General features: G+C 34.9%; 1 protein-coding gene across 1 annotated transcript in view; it reads right to left on the reverse strand.

Moving 5' to 3' along the window:
• LOC124155538 (insulin-degrading enzyme) overlaps positions 1-18,233 on the reverse strand; it is a 54,116-nt gene that overhangs the window by 15,065 nt on the left and 20,818 nt on the right. Inside the window, 7 exon segments of the mRNA XM_046529442.1 lie at positions 541-652; positions 4,369-4,460; positions 6,359-6,479; positions 9,236-9,346; positions 11,215-11,359; positions 15,280-15,389; positions 16,732-16,827. Of these exon segments, the coding sequence (XP_046385398.1) occupies positions 541-652; positions 4,369-4,460; positions 6,359-6,479; positions 9,236-9,346; positions 11,215-11,359; positions 15,280-15,389; positions 16,732-16,827 (787 nt within the window).

Genomic DNA, 18,233 nt, shown 5'->3' on the forward strand with positions numbered 1-18,233 from the left:
TGGTTCTCTTCCTCTCTTCAGCATACTCATTGATCGCCATCACAGGCATTACATTTAAATGCTATTGAGCCATTTCAGCTGAAGGTAATAATTTTTACCAGTCAGTATAAATTACGCTCGTGTAAGTCAGAAGTAAGTTAAAACACAACTATTAAAATAAAAAATATTTATCTAAATGATTTTTTTAAGTAATGGCCATTAAAAACATGGAACACTAGGCAAATTCACTACAATGGCATACCTATGATAATGAAATGTTCTTCTCCAATGAAATGGCTTCTCCTCACTTTAGCCATCTATTAATCAACATAAATCATAATTATTTATAATGAAGACTATCCTATCCATACCAATCATTTTTATCCAGCAAAATAATCAGCTTAAAATCCACCATGGATTTATCAATTGTGCAACTTGACGCACTGAGAGAAGAATCGAGCAAAAAAAATAAAATAATTATATTATATTAATTTCCATACACTTTTAAATGTGCTGAAGAAGATGAGTAACTGTAACAATGTATTCCCTTGATAAACTTACCATCTACCAGCTGGAGCTCTCTATTTCGAAGCAGCTGGCAGGGTAGTAATGGTCATATGGACACAGATGAGCTTAGCCGTTCCTCCACGAGATGTATCAAATCTAAAGCTTTCTGTTAAAAAAAAGACAAAAAGTCACATTAAGGGTTTGTAAATGAAACTTACAATCATTTTCATACCGCAAGAAAATATCAATTAGGGTCAAATTATTATTTGATAATTAAATTTGGTGCCCATTGAAATTGTAACATATTTTTTATGTTCAACAAAACTCAAGAGAAATGTTTAGATGAAAATAAATAGAAGAATTTTTTTAATCACTGAATAGCATATACATTAATAAACCAAGGACTGTAAAGGAAAAGGTTATTCGAGAGAAATAAGAATACAAATATTTGTACTGAAATAGCTATAAATTTAATATTAATATCTTATAAATTGTGCAGTCCAGTAAAAAACTCTGTTACTAGTCCTAGGCTAATTAATATATAAATACTGAGTTCAGCCAGCCATGACAATACCTAAGAGCTCTGCCCTTGACAGGGACAATAAACACTTGAAAGCCGGCTGCCAAACTAAGGCCATAACATCTCCTAATAATAAATGACACAAAATCATTTTCTGGTCCATTTGATTGTTTTATATGAATGCTATACCCCAAATATCATTTCTAACACTGACTATATTACAACTGAAAAGTAAATGAAAGACCATACATCCAAAATTGCCTATTGCTATTTATTAATTGGGGAACTATTGCCTGATTATGATAAGTAGGAAATTGGTTGTAAAGACTGCCAATAAGAGGAAGCCTTTGATATTGGATGGAAAAGGCGATGTAGATAAGTTAAAAGCAGAGAATCAAGCCCCTTATCTAAGTATACCTTACCTAACAAACCATAAACTAGTACACCTTATCTAACAAACTTAGCTGATTGACTTCTTGTCGAAATTTTGACATTCAAATGCAAGTCACAACAATCATGTCAGATGATCAAACTCAGCACTAGAGGCACTTTAATCAATGAGGTATCTCACCAGAAGTGCACTATTTTACTGGTAAAATAATTGTGTATGTCTAGAATTTGATAGTTGATACGATAAACATTGGATTATCACACAAATTACTAGTCTGTGTGAATTTTCAATTGACGGCAACGTAGCCACGAATCTTATATCAAAAGCTATTTGTTTAAAATGCAAAGCAGAACAAAACCCTTAAAAATTATGTCACAGAGCTAAAACCTATTTCCGTTTTCAAGGAAACCAAAACTTTTTTCTGCATCAACTCCTTGTATTTCCCCTAAATTTTCTTGGACAGTTTTCTCCATTATGATGTTGCTTCCAACTGATTTTTAATTACTTTTTTTCATACCCCAGGCTTTTTTTTGTGCACCTAATTACATTTGGGCAAAAGGGAGCAGAAATTAACACACTTCTCATCATAATAAATTTACACTTTTATAAAAAAAAATCGTCCAATAAGAATAAACACACTTCTCATCATATCAGAATTTGATTTTTACGAAAAAATGCTCTGATAAGAACTAAAAATTTAAAAAATGTGACAGTGCGGACAGAAAAATGAATGAACATGTCAATTGATCTTCTATCTTGAAACTTTGGGTGAAAATAATGCAGTCTAAAATTGAATGACCAGACTTTAATGATTTGGGTTATGACTAACTATTTTACTAAAATAAAGCAAAGATTTTGGTTTCTCCATTTTCTTAAAATTTTCTATTTCTTCCAGTTTTCTTTTTAGAGCTCGATTCTCTACTTTTAACTTATCTATCTCATTTCCTTCCTTTTCTCTTCTTCTCTTTGTAATCCTTTCATCTTTGCTATTTCTTTATTATGAAATTAGTGTACACTAGGAATTGGAAGTTCTATCATCACATTTATCCAACGTTCATGCTTGGGGCTAAGATAGGGAACTAGAACTTAATTTGAGGAAATGGATGGTAGTGCCAAGAATCCACATATATATAAGTAGAGAATGGTGTCCACATGAAGGTGACAGATGAAGCAAAGTATCTGGGAGTTACGACAACTTCAAACCAATCATGGGGAGCACATATTTAGAAGAGGCAAAGCACTTAAGAAACTAGGATTCGTCAAGTGTGTTGTAGGAAGATTTCTGGAAGAAAAAAGAAAAGAGAAGTGCCATTTCACACTAACCCGGTTACACCTTGAATATGGAGCGAGCATATGGCAACTGGTACAGAAAGACTTAATCTGTGTGACATGCCTATTGTGGCGGCTTGTAGGGTGGTGTGTAGATAAAGATCTAGATTTCTGTTTCAGCTCATCATCTCTTCTGAAGCACATCTCTAAACTAAGCACTTGCTCGACGTTTGTATCTCATCAACTTTCACAGAACCCTCGACTCCTCCATGAAAAATGAAAATCCCAATCCTAACTTTTCTCAGAGCAATGATAGTCTTCAAGTAGGTTCTCAACTTACGTGTCAGTTCGGTATTGGTAATTTAGCTAACTCGAGTGAAGGAACAGGAAATGAGCAGTGGTGAAGCGAGGGGGGTTTTGGGAGGATAAAACACCCCCCTTAGAGTTGAGAGAAACTTTTAAGTTTAACCCATTTTACTTAATTAGATTAATATACTTATAGAAGAGTGTAAGGATTAATAAAATATACATACATATACAAAATACATCATACAAACTCAGGCAAAGTTGCACCTTAGGGGACAGGAAGGGGAAAGCCATAAAACTCACCATTATGAGCCACTTATCTTAAAATTTTTCTAGGGGAGGGCCCCCGCCCCTCCCGCTTATCCTGGCGGGCAAACCACACACCCAAGGTCTAGTTGTGCCTAAAACCCCCCCTAGCCTTAAATCCTAGCTGCGTCCCTGGAACTGAGAACCAGTGTCTTTGGGGTGACTATTTTGCTATTTAGATTATAAATTGAATGATATTGATGTTATCACAAAGAAGATCGACAGTCAGCCTGAATATCATCTATAAGTACTGATAATTCAGCATATTAAAGTCTTTAGAACGAACAGGAATTGAGAAATGGTGCCAAGAACCAGCATCTCTGAGATGATTGTTTTATGCAAATTTGAGGGTCAATTAAATGAAATTAATGCTATCATAGACAAAATCAACATTCAAGCGAAATAATCATAAATTATTAATTTGATGCATTAAATACTGAAGAATAAACAGGAACCAAGAGCTGGTTCCAAGAACTAATGTATTTTGGATTACTTTTTGCTAATTAGATGATCTATTTAATGAAATTGATATTACCATAGGTAAGAAAAACATTTAGGCAAAAAATTTCTTCAGCTGTTGAAAAATGATCTTATATAATAGATATTATTTAGAACCGGAACTGAGAACTGAAGTAACTAACCATAGCAACTAACTGAAATTAATAGCTACTCTAAGTTGTGGTAGAAGCAATATGGATAAGCAGCACCATTTTAGCATTATAAGCATAAGAAAATAGCACACCTAAATGTCACTTAAAATTCTCTATAATACCAAAATCGGAAAAAAATTGGAAATTCACAGGCATTACCAGCCATTTTTATTTTGTTGATTTTAAATTTCAGGGTACTTCTTTCAAGCTCCCTCTGATTAAAGTCCTGCCTAAATAACTCTATAATTTTATCATCATTTGTTTTAATTCAAGAAAGGATAGGTATGATGCAGCATTAAAAGGAAATAAATTTCAAATTTCACATATTTGAAATAAAAATTTTAAGCTGCTCATTCAAGTTAGCAAAGGAAGTAGACTTTTTTTTTTAAGGTAATTACATAATGAGAATATTTACACTATTGTCAATCTAATTAACTTACAGACTTATTCACATTTCCATGAAAGAAGCATTCTATGTGCATGTTGGATAGCATCTGTGGAATGAATGCCTCAACCCTTTCCAATGTCAATTCTGGAAATATAAATAATAGCAATTAAAATAATCCATTTGTCTGAATATCATGGTCAAATGATAAAGGTTAACTTAAACTTCAAAATATATACAATTAATATACAAGTAATGTCAACTCTTCAGCCTTTTCCTTTTATGGAATTGGCATCAAAACCCTCCCCAGTTCATCCTCAGCTGACATTCCAACTTAATTTGTCTTCCAGATAAGTCCAAAAATCCCTCCCTTTCATTTATCCATTTATCTCAAATTCATTACTAGTCCTTATATGTAGACTTCTGTGCTTCATTCTCAAATTTAATTTCCCATTTTGGTGCTGGCTGAACATATTTGGTCCACTAATATTTGAATCAACAGAAATCTCTTTCTACATTACTTATTTTTTAATGAATTACTCTCACTGATGCATATACTCTTTCATACAGACATTCTGGTGATCGCTTGGATTAAAGGGGGGTAGAGATAAATCATTTTTGGTGCACCCGCGGTTACATGAAATACCTTGCAGCTATGGAAAACTTAGGAGGACCTTCCTCTGCAAAAATTGTACATAAGAAATTAGCATGAAAAATCTAACATAATGGATTATATTGAAATGACAAAATAATCACTTGCATTTAAAATATAATCATTTTGGCATGTTCACATGAATAATTGATGGGATATCTATTCTTTTTTACCCTTTTCTAATCCAACTTTCTCACTGAGATTCCACTTAAACTTAGCTCATCTCCTGATGTTCCTCTCAGAGATGACATACTTACATTGCATTTTTTCCTCCAATGCCTGATGATATTCTGATATCCATGAGTAATAAATTACTCCTAATTCAACGTATCATGTGTTGTTTTCTCTAATCCTATTGATAGGATCTAAAAACCTTGCTATATTCAATAGAAGTCCGTAATAATGAGTGTGGCTTATAGTGAGGGTGGCATGATAGCTAGTGATGGGTCGGTCGTGAATGACCAACATGGACAATTGAGGTCTTTTGTGAGATTTATTGATGAATGGGATAACTCTGACAAATGATAGAGCCCTTTTGTGGCCATTTGCGATCAATTTCATTCATTGATCATTCACGATTGAAGTCAGTCATTGATCACACGCAACTGATTTGAGTATATCAATTGTCAATAAATTGCGACAAAAGTCACTCGTTCCTGATCAAGTAAAGACTTCCAGTTATTCACAACCAAAAAACCAGTTGCATGCAAACAAAATTCCCTATCAAATGCAACGCCTTGGGCAATCATGGTTTTTCCAGCGATAGGATTCAGTGACTAATTATGGAGTGCTATGCAGAAAATAGCATACGAACCACTTCATTTGAACCATAATCTACTTCTCTACCATAAATCTTATCAACCTCTCTATAATTTGATTACGCTCATAATTTGGTGCAAAATACATCGAAAATGAAAATTCATTCTATTTTGATCAAAAAAATAAATGTAATGCGTAAATTTCTAACAATTTTTCTAGTTTTGGTTGAAAAGTTGGAGTATTTTTCAACTAAAATTCATTCAAATAATTAATCATAAAATTCAAATAATTCCATAATAATTAAGGTTAATAATAAGTTCACTGAAATGGCCCATTAATAACAAAGAGAATGAATTTTTTGTGTTGGTTATCCCACACAGAAAAGCATAGGGAAATCATCACCTATAACCAGCGATCGTTTTTGCGCTAGCACTATAGCGAGTTGATTTTGCCACAGATGTTATCGTAAATGTATAACACTTCGTATTCTTAAAACAACCTTAAATACACTGTTTATTTGAAAATTACATTCTTAAGGAGAATATCAAGGGAATATTAACATTTGAGAATGCAACTATACTCCAAATAAGGTATAGGTATATCTCATTTCATGACCTATTTCCTAAAACAATACCTTCAACAGCAGCCAATAACTCCTTCTTGGTCCATGCTTGTTCAACTAATAATACTGCCAGATAATATACAGCATGCTGGTACGGTTGCTCAGCATCAAAATTTTTTAAAGTCCTGATATACTGTAAAAATCAAAAAAATATTAATAACATGAACAAAATATAATACAACTCTACAAAATGTGTAGCCAGCAAAAACACTATGATTTTAAATACAGTAAGTCCTCAACATACGAACAAAGATGTGTGCCGTGACCTTGTTCACACTTTGAAAAACCTAAGCAAGACATCAAACAGCGTATACTATCCTGCATAACGCAACACTGCATTACAATTTTGCACGAAGTGGCTAAGGCTGAAACAAATTTCCCGCACTTGCAAAGGAAGAGCGGGCCAAACAGTGCCTAAATTAACAACTGTAATATTGACGCATAAATTAAATAGTTTAAAAAAAATCACTATGTGTTTATGAATCACCACTGGCTTTTCACCTTGGTTGTGTTCGTCTGCAGCATTGTCGCAATAAATGCACACATGACAACACTTTGAATGAAAATATCTTTAAATCTTCCCTTGTAATTTACTCAAGCCACAGAACAGCCTTCATGCATAAAGAATTAATTGTATTCCACCTATATCCTATGACTAATTTCATAATATCATGCATAATACCTCAAAACCCTTAGTGTGGACACTTTATTTCTAAATTTGATGACATTTAGTAATCTATTAAGTTATTTCCACTTTGGGAATATTTTTGGGAATGAGCTTTTAGTTTTAAAAATATGAGTTTGTTCCACAAAACTGTACACCCACGGGAAATGGCTCTGCACACACTGTTTTCATCGCCAATAGCTCATTTTGAGCAGAACTTCTCCACAACATATCTGTTTTAGAGGATGATTTCTGCAAATATGAATGCCCTAGACATGTGAATCAGTTTTATTGGGAAAGTACTTGACAAATAGCAAAAGGCACTCAAAAATGTAGCATAAGCCAATTTTCTCATTCTATTTCCGCAACGTAGAAAGCGTGAATTAAAGATTTCTTGCGGTAGCCCTGGGCATCCATCCCCCTCTTTAGCAATGAAATAAATTTCAAAGAATATCTGTCCCTCGAATATGCTGTGGTGTAATTAATTGAGCTTGTAAAATCTTTTCTGCCTCGGCAATAGAATTTCCCCCACTCTCAAGGAAGGAACTCCACACCCTAAGGTCTTTCTCTCCCTCCTCTTACCCATCTCCATCTGTATCTCTCTTTCCCCCTACAAACTGACTTTACTGCAATGAGGAGAGCAGGCACTTTTTTAATTCCCATCTGAAGCCCTTAGGTGCTGCATTGCAAGCGATAACATTTACCAGCCAGAAGAGCGAGAGCATCAAATTCACAAATTTCATGTCCTTCGATATGGAAAGTGATACAAAATGAATGCATGCTATACACTCACTTCCTATTAAAAAACTCTGTTCAATTACATGGAACACTTTAAATAACTTTATTGCATGCACAACAGAGGGAAAAAATATAAATCAGAAAAATTTAATGCCAATTTATCTTCATGTATGAATGACCCCTTTCAAAATATTTATAACCACTGAAATATTAGTCATTTTTGTAGATGAGTAATAACACAAGTATGCTAATTAGGTACTTCGCCTTGCTTTTAAAGCATCAATGAAATAGCAGATCAAACACCATGCCAAAATAATGCGCTATGTACTTTAATGCACTCAATGTTGCAAATTGATGTAACAGAAAATAACTGAGTGATGGGTGGTATATCACCACCCACTGTTACATTATTTCCACTAACCAGATAAGCAGGGTAACCTGCAACAAAATGCACCAGCAGAAATTATTCGATTTAAACAGTAGCACAATTTTACTAACATCAATCAAAGTGAGTACTCAAAAGTAATACACAATTCTCTACTGGCCATAAAGATAAAGAAGAAATATTTATTGTTCTTGGACCTTTATGGTCCACTAAGAACATACAAAGGCTTACATTCATATTAGAGCTCAGTGCACAGAAGAATAAGATACATGCAAAAAAATAAAAAATAAATTGTAACAGAATATAGTGGAATATTGGTACAATTACATATTTTCTTGTAATAGCATTTTAGTGAACATTAGATATTTAAAAGACATCAGCGATTTTGCGGTTTTGATTGGTTCTGGAGTACCATTCCATAGCCATCAGTTTTGCTATACTCTATCAGTCATACTTTGTGATGCTGTACATCATGCGATATTTTTGAATGCTTGTCCCCAAAGGATCTATGTGATATGATATTAGATTTCACATTTGATGAGGCATAGAATTCGTCACATCAAAGGCTTTGTCACGTACACGTCAGACCCAAAGTGAGAGTTCCTTCATGCCACACAGCATTGCATCAGCCAACTCCAAAGAGTTCATAGGCCGGATGCCCATAAGTAAGGACTTACTACTATGACGGCAGATGTTTACATTAATGAATAAGATTACTTTTAATAGCAGTTCGATTAAAAGTTCCATTTTAATACAAACCATTGATTCCAAATATCACTAATTATGTATAACCCTTACATTTCAGAACATAATTAATAGATAAAATTAAATAATAATCCTTTATTAAGGTCAATACTAAATTTTAACAAAGTGAGAATTAAACATACACATTGCAGGAAAAAATGTTGAGCATGCATAACTTGGAGTTAAGGGTATGAACACTAAGACTTGCAGTAGGCATTACATATATTCCAGTAGAAATATTACCTAGCTGTAAATGATCCTATGAGTAACTATTCCACAGATCAGGTGTGTTCAAACATCCTTTCTTTTTTCATTCCAATCGGTATTAATTCAAAACAAATTAAATGATTCCACTTACATTTTCTTTCAGGATCATAAATCTCTTCGGATCAACTTGGAAATTTGTCATCTTTTCCATAATTTTTTCCAAGAGCACATGCTGCTTGCTATTATAGCCTACAATTCCAAGCTGCAAAATAAGACATCACAGAAACTTACTTTCAATAAAAATTGAAACTTAAAATACGTACTTTGCTGTTATCAAAGCTAATCATACATGGCAACAAAACTGTGACACGTTTGATTTCACAATCCAATATGTATATACAGAGGCAAATATTTACAGCATTGACCAGAAGATTGTGTGTGGACAATTATTTTCTGATACTGAAAATGAAGAAAGCCATAGAATATAAACAATATAGCATGTTGCAAAAGTAATGCTGAGGATCATCAAAAGAAGAACGGACACAAGAGCAAACAACATAACCCATAATGCAATTACGGTGATGAGGCCCCAAATAGAGAGGAACCTGGTACAGTACACTCCCGATTATCTGAGCTAATGATGGGGAGAGACGGCACGAATAATCGGAAAACACGGATGACCCAAACTTTCCTTTAACGTCTTGTAATGTTCATAATTTATGTAAAACAAACAATATATTATTATTTATGCCACTATTCTGCTATTTTAGAGTGCTTCCCGGACTCATTAAGAGCTTTCTTTGCCAGTTCGCGATCTTTTTAGCAGTGATAACATGGTTGTACTCGTATTATTAATACTCCACGTAAGGCCTGGTCTCCAAAACCACACATCCGTGGCTATGTGATCACGAATACAGAAAAGTGGTCAGCCTGAATGCTTCAAAACCACTGCTCGACGTCAGAAACTATACTGCCAGGCACCACGCTACGTGGTCGTGTTTTGCACCAGTTGCCTGGGTTGCAAATGCCGCGGGATGTGTATCTGTGATCAAGGAGTGGGGTCGCACACTGCGAGTCTTGGAAAACAGGAACATGGAGTTCCCATGAATGCAGCTAGCGCTTAGATTGCTTCCGTTTTACGAAGAGGATTCTAACGGAAATAATAAGCCCGATGTATCCTAGCATTAATTCAGTGATTCCGATGATTTTGCATCTGAATTTATTTTTCTATAAAGATCGCGGAAAATATAGAGCGAGAGTGAAAAATCATGCACGGATAATCCGCAACAGGGATATACCGCAGCCAGATAATCGGGAGTCTGCTGCATATAGTAATTATGCTTTCACCATAGATTTAAAAACAGTAATTGCAGAGTTTACAAAATGAAGATAATGCATTCCTCCCTATATAATCCCTCTCCTCCTCAAGCCTTGAAAGTTTACATTCTTAACATGGAAGAGTCAACTGTTACCACTTGGTAACTTTCACAAAATTCGCCCTTCAATCAAAATCATTTATTCCTCGGAATTGTTTCGACGTATGAAAATTCCAAGATAGCCAAAAAATCAACCAAAAAATCCTCCAACTTATATTTCAAGGAATTTGTCATACGATTATTGCAAGATGGTCAAAAAAGAATTCCTAAAATTTTTCCATAAGAAAAGCATAGAAAACGTTTTTAAAAAAATACTAAATATCAATTCGTCGCAATGGCAGCCATACCAAAAAATCTAGTTTATGTCCATTGACTATCATGTTCCACAGACGTTTAAAAGTACAAAATAAAAGCCAAAAAGTTTTAGTCCCATTTTTAGAATTTTTTTTTACTTTTACGTCCAATGAGCCAAATACCCACACATATCACAGTTTTGGCTCTGAATTTGTATCAATCAGTCAGTGGTTAACCAAAACGGTGCTATATATTTATTCAATAAATAAAATACCATTGGGACCTCAACTTAGGTTTGTAATGTCTTAACATCAAAATTTTGTAATATCATTTCTTTTACCAAATGTTAACATTCCCTTTTCGCAAAGACCATGACTTAACTTCATAATACCATTGTTATTCATATAAATGAGAGTCTACTGTAGTTCAAATGTACTCAAATTTATGTACATGTACTCACAATCATTCCATACTTTGTGTTACTCAGCTCCCATTTGAGTCCAGCCAATTCAGCAGCATATGCATATTCATTCAAAGCATCTTTAAATAAATGGACAAACATATGCAACATATTACTGTGAAGAGGATCCAAATAGGCCAGGGGGCTAGGAAAAGAAAGTAAGCAACAATTAGTCAGTCATTGAGAAATTCTATATTAAATAATTCAAATGAAGTCACCTCTGATTTAGGATATCCTCCAATATTTTATTGCATATGTATGTGATTGTATTTTATCTATCTTGACTACAGGCAACTGCACCATTGGCAGCCACTATTAATGTACATTTATTATTACATATTATGCAGCATGTAAACAACTTTCACAGGTTTGTCAGCACATTGAGAAAGGGGAATGAAAACTTTGCCACAGTTTGAACAGCAGGTATGTATTTACAATACCTTTAGAGACTTTTAAGGGCCAATACAGTACTAGCAAAGGTCAGAGTTGGATGGTGAGTAATTTATCAGTAATACATAGTATACTGAGAGAGTCAACCACAGCATAAACCCTTTTTAGTAGCATTATGTAAATAATATTTGCCATTAAATATAAAATTGTTCCAAATCAGTAATTAAGGAACAAAAACCTGCTCTTATTCCACAAGCACTTTTGTCACAGGCAATTTTCATTATCGATGGTATGGCAATGGTAATAACAAAGGAGTAGTGATGAAAAGTTTTTATCATGCATAGCACAATGAAAATACGTCGTTTTCCTTCCAGCCCCTCCTCACTCATTGTAAATTGTTAACATACTCGGCCACAGGTTTCCATAATGCATATGGCAATACAATTTCATGACTTCATGTTTACTGCTCAAGGCACTAAATATGTACCATAACTAATACAGAAAGTGAGTTAAACAAAGCTAGCACAATTTGACAATCAGGTTTGCGGACTTCACTAAATAAGAAAGATTATGACTATTGGCCACAGTGCAAGGTCTGAAATATGACTTTTAAACTATTTACAGCTAAAATGGGTATAAAATATCTAATCTAATACAGTACACACCCGATTATCCAAACTAATGATGAGGTGAGGTGACACGGACAATTGGAAAACACAGATAATCCAAACTTTACTTTAATTTCTGGTAATTTTCATAATTTACATAAATCAAACAATCTATTATTACTAACGCACACTGTCGATTATTTTAGATTGCTTTTTGGAACCATCAAAAGCTTTCTCTTCCCGACCGCGATCTTGTTTGCGATGATAACGTCATTGTGCTCATATTCCTACTGCTACATGTAATATGTACCAGGTTTCCGAACACCACACACCTGTAGCAGCGAGGTCGTGGATTCAGAGAAGTGGTTTGCACGAAAGCTTCGAAACCACTGCACGATGTTGGAAACAACACTGACAGGCACCATGCCGAGTAGTCGCGCCTCGCACAAGTTGCCCGGGATGCAACTGCTTAGGGACACGGATTTTTAACCACTGAGCTTCTTGATCCCACACCACAATGCTAGGAAAAGAGGAGCACGGATCTCCCGTGCTGGCAATGGGCACACAATTACGCCATCGCTAGCATATAGGAAACCAGGACTTGGGGCAAATTGTCTCGACAGGCTAGTGCCTGACTATGACTCATGCTATCTCTACTTCCACTTCCCCCACTGCTTTCACTCCTTCTATTCTCTCCCTCTCCTTTTTTGGCCTTGTTGGTTTGGCCTTGACTGGTAACTGGGTAAACATGCCCGAGTGTGACGAAATCTCCGGTTCCCTCGGGCCGTATTTTAACCCATGTGAGGCCACAGCAATAATTGCACATATGCGATATAAAATATACTAATAAAGATCGTGGGTAACATTTCTCTGAATTTATGAATGATTAACCATTGAAGAATCTTCTAAAATTAATCAAGAGTTTTTTCCCGCCGCTGATTGTTATCTACAATGCAAGAGCAGACGTCCAAGTAAACTTGAAACATTCCTTATCAGCAAGTAGATAAAATAATTTTATTTTACAAAGTAAATATTAATGGAAATAATAAACCTGGTATGGCCTTAAATTAAAATGCAATAATTCTTGTGCTTTGGTGTCTGAATTTATTTCTCATTAAGATTGCGGGAAACATCGAAGGAGTATGAAACTCATACAAAGGGTACATCTTGCTGAAAGAGTGAATTATGAACCAGATGAGCAATTTCTTAGGACTTCTACATAGAACATACTTCTTTACGGAGGTGAAGTATGGACAATAGGGTAGTTTCCTTCATCAAAGAAAACGAAAGGCATTGATTGCGATTTATTACCCACCAATAGTGTATTCATAATATACAAATTATTTGGTTTTATAAATCCCAGCTTAGACAAATGTTAATGGTCAATTTTAACCTAATTTCAAAAAAGCCAGATTGGCGCCCATGCGATGCCACTCCATGTGACGTCAGAAGGACCTAGTTTCTATACGAGGAGATAGGAGTTTTACATCGTCTGAGATTACCAATGCATGCATGAGGCACAGGGCTCAGGGAAACATCTCTTAATAATCACCTATTAAAACTGCCGGAAAAGGTCGGAAGGTTTCCTTCGTTTGGTAAGGTATTAATAATCCTTATTTAAGCCAAGCGGTACCAGCTAGCAGGATACTCGGCTACCTGCTAGCATCCTGCGTCGTATCAGCGCTCAACGCCTCGCCCCAAGGTCACCTCACTTGCGGCAGTGGGAACCAGGACAACATCATACGGGGTTTACCCAGCATTCATACTTAGCCGCCGCGATCTCGCACGCTTGAAAATTTTCACTTTTCATTTAATCGCGAAAAATAGATATCAACATTTAAAAATCTAAAAGCATGAAATACGTACTCCAGGAGTAATAATCTTTCGATTCAGGCAATAAAAAAATAAAACGAAACCACCCTATTAGAGCAGCAGAGAAGTCATGCTTTTGAAATGTGGTTCCACTGAAGAATGATGAAGATAAAATGGATAGATCATGTGAGTAATTTTAAAGTCTAAAGAAGAATAGCCGAGATGAGAGGGCTTCTGAAAACCTTGGGAAGAAAACAGGACAACTTAACCTAATGCATCATGACATCTGATGGTATGATGAAAATAATCATTGGAGGACAGGTGGAAGGGGAGAACAGTGGGGAAGAGAATAATACAGCAGGTGAAGTATGTAACTCGGTGTTAGGAGAATGAGGAAGAGAGCAGCATCAACCCAATCTTTGGATTAATAACTGATGATGACGTGCAGGAGCGGATTCAGGAATTTTTTTTGGGGGAGGGGGGGGGGGGCGTGGGCACAAGGGTCTGATAGGTCTTCTCGTTAAAAACAAAATATAACAATTTATGTATAAAATATTCTCTTTATTTCAATATGAAAGTTATTAATATTAAGGTAAATGACTGAGGCCCCATAAAAACCAAAATAAAATGAAAGCATTGATAAAAGTGGTGTGCAGGGCTGCAAGAGCAACACAAGGGAAGATAACATTGGCAAAATTTACTGATGATAAATTGTCATTAAAAATTCTAAAGAACTAGAATAGAAACTAAAGAACACTTAGCAAGTAGAAAAATAAGAGAAAGTTACAACATCAGCTGTAATTTCAAGTAGCCAAGACGTAAAGGGTCTCACCAAGAAATCAGTGGAAGATAGGTAAAAACATTAACACCAGAAGGCCATAGAGATAATATTTTTGACCCCTAAGCAATTTTGCAATTCTGGGGATTGTACAATTTATGGTGGACAGGTATTGAATTCAAAGACTTTTGGTCTTCTTTAATAAAAAAAAATTGTTAAGTGATGAATGCATTAGGCACGATTTTCAACTTTTACCTTTGAGGCTAATCCAAGATAAAGAGCACATGACATGATTCAGAAATGCTAAATGAACAACTTTCAACCTCATATGTAAAAAGAACACAAATGTTCATTGATTGCACAGCATAAGCTCCAAAATATCTACTACAATATACATTTAATTGAGCCTCCACTGCATCATGTAAATCAGGGTTTGGTACATAAATTAAGCAAATATGCATGAGACATAGGCCTCACCTGGTGAATTCAAAGCTGATATTTGCCTTTGGCATGAGAAATTCATCATCTTGCTTGAACCATACTCTCGACAATGGTATATCTTGAATGACAAAAGGGGAAACGGATTCCTGAAACAAATGAAGAGCTTAGAGATATGCAGTTCAGAATTATAACAAGTGTAGAAGAAATTAATGGAGGCATGCATTTATATCCAAAATGAACCATTTTTTCTCAAACTTCTCACTGAAAGGTTCTCGTGAAATTATTCAAGTGAAAATACGAAGTATGCCTGATGGCATGATATTTTTGCTCTTTTTTAAAGCTATTATCATAACAATCCTAGTACTACTTACAACGATTTCCACAATCTTAGTAAATAATTTTGGAAGTAAAATTACTGAAATCCATCACATTCACTCTAAGATGGGTTAAGTTTACACTTAGAACAGTAGTTAGAAGTAGTACAAGAAACAAATGTTTATATCAATTGAATTCCAAAGGGATGTAACAGATATATGAAGCAATGACACTTTCCTCAAAACCAATTTTCAATGCCGTAGAACTACAATATATGTAATGAACTTCAATGAACCAAAACATAGCAAATTTGTAATTTAAAAGCTTAAATTTTGTCATCAAATTTCTATCCTGTGCTACCTTATCATTTTATTTTCTTTAAAACTCATGGCATTCATTAGCAAGTGCATTTTTCTTATTATTCTTAAAAGCAAGTCCAGAAGATATAAGAGCAACCAGTTAATTCTAGCCATTTTACAGCTTATGGCTAAAATTTTAATTCTCAGGAATGTACCAATAGTTTCTTTGTCTGAGACAGGAGTTTTCTGAGTAGATACAAAAAATCATGTCCAAAGTGCTGAATCCTTTTGTCCACCTCATTCAGTCCATTTCTGTAAACACATACTCCAAATACTGTCCCCTCCACCATTCCTACCCTTCCAGATATTTCATATAGGCTTAAATTCATCTGCCAATTTCATCCCCAAGCTCACCATATATAAAGAGTGGATTTGGCCGAGCCATTAAGTTAATGTCATGTGAGTCAGGGGTGGAAAAAAAAGGCTAGTAGTGACGGATACAGGCAGTATGTAAACAGATTTTTGGAAAATCAGTGCTGCATTGTATTCCAATGCATTCAAAATTATCTTTGATTCACCCTGTTCCAAATTTTGTAGCTTCAATTTTCCTTAGTTAAGTGAACTCCAATCACTACCTTTCTCAGTCAATTTACAATTTATGCAATTCAGGCATCTTGTTAGCTATAATATTACTACTATGTTTTTTGTCTACTTAGTTTTACAGCAATAGGAAAATCCATCACTTCCAGATGAGGGGTATAAAATTGACTCCCACAACATTAGTCACTCAGCCAACTTTTAGAAATTGGCAACTCACAAAACTTAGTGGAGCAAAAAATACTACATATAAAAAATCCAACCTTTCACTACTTACATTGACAGGCTTTGGCAAAATGTCAAAGCTAGTAGGAATAAACTCATTTTTCGGGGGCAGCTTCAGCTTATCACATAAGTCATCACGAGACCATTCCTGAAACAAAAATTAAACATAACTGGATGGTGTACAGCTGAATACATTTAACTTTGAAGATGCTTATTATTTATACAAAAGATGGATTCAAAATAAGAAATCACACTGATTTACATGGTGTATTTAAATTTACTTTCAAAATGGTAGCAAGTACCACACATGACAGATCATTAAATAACTTTGCCAGCCTCATCACATTCAGATGAGAAAGAAACCATTGGGGTGAAGGTAAAGACATAAATCATGGCAAAACATCAATTTAAGGAGTGAAAAAGCAATGCATTTAACTTTGAAATAATATATGATTTTATTTCTAACTAAACCATAAAAGGAATTCCAAGCAAATAGTGTGCCCCTTGGATCATAGTCAAAATCCAAAGAAAAAAAAAGCCAAAACACATTTTCGAAGAACCAAGTAAATTTTGTCAATTCTTATGAAAATTTCAGTGCCTATACTCATCCTTATGGATATTTCTTTTCTCAGCTGTTTACTTTACCTATTGCCTTCCCAGTAATGGGGAGGAAAGCAATTTCTTATTGGTTTTTCCTTAAAATACCCAATGAGGGGTAACTACAGTATAACCATAGTACTGTATAACTTAAAAATTGGCCGAATTGAAGGGTCGTGGGCTCTCTTTTGATACCCCTCACCCAGGTGTTGAGGGAAGGTAGGACAGCAGCTAGATACAACAAAATCACTTAGTTTTGATTACAGCTGTTGCCAATACGTCAGGATAGGCAATGAAAGAATCACACATAACTAAAAATAATCAGATTGAAAGAAACTTGAAAAATTACTTCCCATTTATCAATCCTGAAACATTTAGAAATAGACACTTTCTCATTTGAAGAATTAGATATTAGATTTGGCCAATGTCGAAATGATTTTTTTTTGGAATTAAGCTCAGTGGAGAGCCAAATATCCGAAGATCTGTCCGCTAATAAGGAGAACCCCCTCTCCTCCTATCCTTTCTGTTCCTTCCCTTCCCCCAACTGCTAGCGTTTCGTGCTTTCAAATAACCATACGTGTCTATGGATGTCTTTAACACTAGAATGCCGGGAAATTGGTATACCCCAAGAATGCCGGGAGGGTGTCATTTTGACACCCATGTTCTTATAGCCGTGTTATGTTGCACTTTATTCTTTTCTTAGTCGCTAAGGTTAAAGCGTCATCGTCATTGTAATATGTATTTTTAAAAAATAATGATTTTTAAGGGATTTCCACTGCTGTAAAAAAATATTATGGAAAAAATTCAGTTCTGTTGGACTGCGGCATATTTTTTAGCATCTCGTTTTCGTTTTTGAATGTGGAAATTTGCTTTTAAAGATGAACATTTGAAAATGATAAATCAATTACGACTATTTAACTACAAAATTGTATAAAAGAAAACAAACACTTTGTAAAA

The sequence above is a fragment of the Ischnura elegans genome, chromosome 3 (genome assembly GCF_921293095.1).
Source record: "Ischnura elegans chromosome 3, ioIscEleg1.1, whole genome shotgun sequence".
NCBI lineage: Eukaryota > Metazoa > Arthropoda > Insecta > Odonata > Coenagrionidae > Ischnura > Ischnura elegans.